The 4,880-nt window shown below is 33.9% G+C and overlaps 1 protein-coding gene across 1 annotated transcript; it reads right to left on the bottom strand.

Annotated features, from left to right (window-relative positions):
• Window positions 1-1,628: 1,628 nt before the first annotated feature.
• On the bottom strand, window positions 1,629-2,186 carry LOC139874288 (uncharacterized). The gene has a single exon (XM_071861735.1). It carries the CDS (start codon window positions 2,184-2,186, stop codon window positions 1,629-1,631), a length of 558 nt encoding a protein of 185 aa, XP_071717836.1.
• Between the last annotated feature and the right edge of the window lie 2,694 nt (window positions 2,187-4,880).

Genomic DNA, 4,880 nt, shown 5'->3' with positions numbered 1-4,880 from the left:
TTTTTCGACCAAATGGTATTACTTGTTCGATTTTCCGCCAAAACGAAGGAAGGGTTGCATTCTTTCATTTTAACTACCAAAATAACTAATGTATATTTTCTTTTGTTGACACTTTTCTTCATTCATTCAACAAAATACAAAAATACACACATTCTCTCTAATACTTGTATTTGATTTCTTTTTGTCTAGAAATAAAATATGTCCTTGTCTTATCTCAATTGAGATTCGTGTAACTCAATGCTTGTAAGGGATGAAATACTTAATTAAGAAGTTGTTTCACCATTTAGAAATTAATTTAGATGATGAAATTCATACTGTGTTTATAACATGTATGTATGTATGTATGCAAGGAACTCATGTAAAATGAAGGGGAATTAAATCTTGATAATAAACAACACGACTACGTACTTCCCAAAAAATACTTCTATGTTCATCATCTTCGTATAAGCGATGTTTTGAGTATAAACATGACTACGTACTTTTCCTATTGATTAATCACCTCTTCACCTACATAGGATAATTACGGAATCAAACAAGATTCCACTTGTTCCTTATGTCTTTATTGTGTGTTTTCAAATAATTAATTATAAACACGTTATTAGTAAAATAAAAAAATAAAAAATTCGGCATACATTATTTGTACATACGTGTATACGTTTTTACAAAATATTGTTGTACTTCACTTGTTTTAGTTAATATCGATTATTGTAGCTAAAATGTTTATTTATATTTATATATATACTAATGACAAAACACTGTTTCACTATTCACTAATAGTAATCAGCTGTATTTTCGTCATTTCACTGTTTTTTTGTCCCCAACGATAAAATAAGCAACTTTCATAAAAGAACCAACCATTCAATGTTACCAAAAGAAGTCGAAAAAAATTCTTTTTAACAAAAAAATCAACTAACTTTTTTTTTCTCTCTTTTCTTCCTCAACGATAAAAGAGGCAACTTTTATAAAATGAACAACCCTTCAATGCTACCAAAAGATGTCGAAAAACATTCTTAAAGAAGCAACTTTCATAAAAGGAACAACCCTACAATGTTAGTTGTCAAAAAAAAATTCTAGATCAAGACTTTTTTTTAACTCGCATTCAAAGCGGAGCCCCCGGCGCGAAGCGAATACTCCACAACTAGTTAAAAACAAATACGAACAATCCAGTCCTATATCCTATCCTATCCTATATATATAATAAAATATATAAAACAACATACGTGTTCATTAACATACCAAGAGACAAGAATCTATCTAATTGTTTTTATAAGTTGTTTTTATGTTCCCTACATATATATGTTGCAATTCTTCTATAACCATGTGTTTATTGTCCGTTGGTCAATTCTTTACGAGACCTTAATTTATATGGAGTATATTCTTTTTGAATCTTTACTATTTACGGAACTTTCCATATTAATAGTGTTTTTTTTTTTCCCGAAAAGCAACCAATAGAACTCGAGCAAGACCAGTACAACAGTGAAACAACGCGTACAAGCCTTCCTAACAAACTGATGTTGCAGAGAGAGCAACATGACTACCAACAACAAACTGAAGGACATGCGAATTCAATACATGTACAAAAATAAAACACGACACACTTGACAAGTAAAAAAGAAACAGCAACTCGATTAGACACATGAACAGGGATTGGCCAGCCAATCAAACCAATCAATCTTTTTCTTTTTGAATCGTTTGGAAATCCAGTCGTACGATTTCAACTGAATCTCGAGGAGCGCACTTGCACCAGTCCACGAATTATTTGAGAACACTTTTTGATTACGATTCCACCATATTAGATAGGCACTCGTCCACTCAACCGCTTGCCATAATTTGGAGCTAACGGGTGATAACGGAGCTTGACTCTTTCCTCTAAATGCCTCGTTGATACTTAGATTTGAGACACCACCAAAACCCCACCATTTATAAACCCTTTCCCATACCTCCATAGCTTGTTTACAAAAAATAAAGGCATGGTCTAGGGATTCGATATCATCATCGCAAAGGGGGCAACGCACAGAGTGTAGATCGATACCTCTTTTATCTAACTTCACGCGGACCGGTAGCCGTCTTCTAATCAACCGCCATATGAACACTTCGACTTTCAATGGAACACAATTGTTTCTCAACGTCTCATGATTCGGGTTGTTGCTGCTACGAAAAGAATAATCATCAAGCAATCTCGACATGATTTTTGTGCAGAAGTTACCATTGGAGGATAACTTCCAAGCGATTATTTGATTTTGTAATGGCTAAAACTTAGACATCTAATTAATTATTGATTTGATACACTATAAAAAAAAATTCTCTTCATTATTTTTAACACTTAAAAGCGTGAATAAAATGTCAAGCTTAGTTGCACTGATAACTCGGCGTCTTGAAACGAAATGTCAAGCTTCCCTGTAGTCATTGTGAACTTTCCATGATAATCAATGTAAGATCACGGTATATTTGTGAGCCAACAACATTCTTATATTAGTATATTTGTGAGCCAACAACATTCTTATATTAGTACATCTTGTGCATAGTTTGTCATTAAAGGGCTTTTATGCTAATCATAGAAAGTTAAGGGTTGTTATATATATAAGAGTGATATTAACTAATTATTAATTATTAATCATCATATTACATTTAAAAGCTAGTTTTTTAAACGACACGTACGTACCGAAAAAACTACAAAGTTGGTCTCTAACCTTTGTCACGTATTTCATATTTACCATTCTTTCATTCCGACTTGATTGGTTACCGAAGTATTTTTTGTTACGTGATTGGTCCTCTTATTAATGCTCGTTAATAAAATCCGTCAAGTTCAGTCATGTCATACGTGTGAGGGTAGTTCTGTTATTTTTTCCCATCCTTCCCCTTTCCAAATGGGTAGTGATATATCCAACAAGGATTTTGATAAATCCAATCATTCTATGCATTGACAGATTATACTGTACAAACAAGCAATGCATAAGTTGAGTGGATTTATCAATATTCTTGTTGGATATGTCATCACCCTTTCCAAATATCATCCAACTGTCTTCCTCCGTAGGGTATATACGTTACCAAACACACATCCAGAAATCCAGATCTTAGTGTTTCACTAAACACAAATTAAACTTAAAATCTAAATATCAAATCAATCAATTTACGAGTCTAAATAACAAATCAATTTCTGAGGCGGTGATAAAAAACAAAACCCCACATGTTTTTCTTCACTACCATATTTGTTCCGGATATGAACATTTCGGTCATCTTTTTTTTTAGTGGATTTCGTGCAAAACCTGTTTTTTAAGTAATGCTTTCAATTCATTAAAACAAAATGGCTTTTAGGACCAATTTTAGTTTTATCAATTTGAAATGCTATAATTTAGGTTGTAATTTTTTTCTCTATCGATTTAGATATTGTGAGGAAACAAATTAAAAAGAGAAAAGGAAAGGATTCATTGATAGTTCGTATATCTTTCGATTACGATCTATACTTCTACTAAGGATTTATCTAGTAGGGAAAATGAGCAGATTGAAGAAGAAAGTGAAAAGATGAAACTACTCTCACATGTATGACACGTGACTGAAGTTACCGGGGTTTTATTAATGGCCGTTAGTGAGAGGGACCAACCACATAATAAACAATACTTTAGTGACGAACCAAGTCGAGAAAAAAAAATGGCAAATGTGAATTATGGACAAACGGTAGGTACCAACAGCGTAAGTAAAAGTATGTGTAACACCCCAGCTTAACATGACCACAATATTGTCCGCTTTGCCCACAGGCGCACGACTTTTTCTTGGCGACCACACACGAGAAGCACTTTCCCAGGAGGTCACCCATCCTAGTAGTGCTCTCGCCCGAGCACGCTTAACCACAACGTACTCGCTCACCCGCTCTGCTTGTGGTCCCAAAACGTGTTGTGTCATTTAAGCGTGAGTATTACTGTGACGATCGCTCCAAATCCATATGGACGAACACGTCATTCATCGATTTCATTGCGAGGTATTTGCCCTCTATATGATACGTTTTATAAACATTTCATTCTTTTGAAAAGACACACCATAAATGAATATTTAAATCAAAGGTTTTCGACATCTGATGATTTCTACATATAGACAATCACCGTAATATAATAGTTTACAATAATACTTCCGTTGATAATGAAGTCAAAATAAGATAGACGGTGATGATTTGTGAATGCAACGTTTTCTCGAATAAAGCATGTATGACTCCATGCACATATCTTGTATATCATATAAGCAAACAGCGGAAGACTTCTAGGAACCTGAGAATAAACATGCTTAAAAGTATCAACACAAAGGTTGGTGAGTTCATAGTTTTAATGTTACGCATAATCTGTATATAAAGGTGGATCACAAGATTTCAGTTGTTTCATCCAGAAACGTTTATCAAAATATTCTAAGAAATTGAGCACCCTGGTAACTAAACTTAACGTATATATAATTTATACCCTTTGTATAATCATCTTAATAATACACGCAAACCAACGTGTATGCTTCTCAAATAGTATACGTCCGTTAAAAGGCTAGTGCTCTAGCTCGGACGGGGATATCAAGCCCTATGGATCCATATACTACTACTCGCGCCCACCAGTTCTTATAACTGGAAGTTACTAGTTACCAAAGCTAAGGGATTTTCGGTTCAAACTCAGTGAAGAATTTAGTATGTACTTGTATCCATTGTGTTTAAAATAATCCATTGTGTTTAAAATAAAGTGCATGTATTCTCAGCCCAAAAATATATATTGCAAAAGCAATTAAAAAGGGAGCAAATGAAACTCACCTTAGCAGCATATAAAGTCGTTCACCAAAATGTGACCGAAACTCGGATTACCAAATAACCGTAGATCTCAACCTAGAGAACATATGTTGGTCAATAAATGTCT

The sequence above is a fragment of the Rutidosis leptorrhynchoides genome, chromosome 11 (assembly GCF_046630445.1).
Source record: "Rutidosis leptorrhynchoides isolate AG116_Rl617_1_P2 chromosome 11, CSIRO_AGI_Rlap_v1, whole genome shotgun sequence".
Classification (NCBI taxonomy): Eukaryota; Viridiplantae; Streptophyta; class Magnoliopsida; order Asterales; family Asteraceae; genus Rutidosis; species Rutidosis leptorrhynchoides.
The sequence above is the reverse complement of the archived record's forward strand: the minus strand, read 5'-3'. Positions and strand labels throughout refer to the sequence as shown.

Coding starts and splice junctions, on each gene's coding strand:
- LOC139874288 (XM_071861735.1), bottom strand. CDS start 2,186: ATGTCGAGATTGCTTGATGATTATTCTTTTCGTAGCAGCAACAACCCG.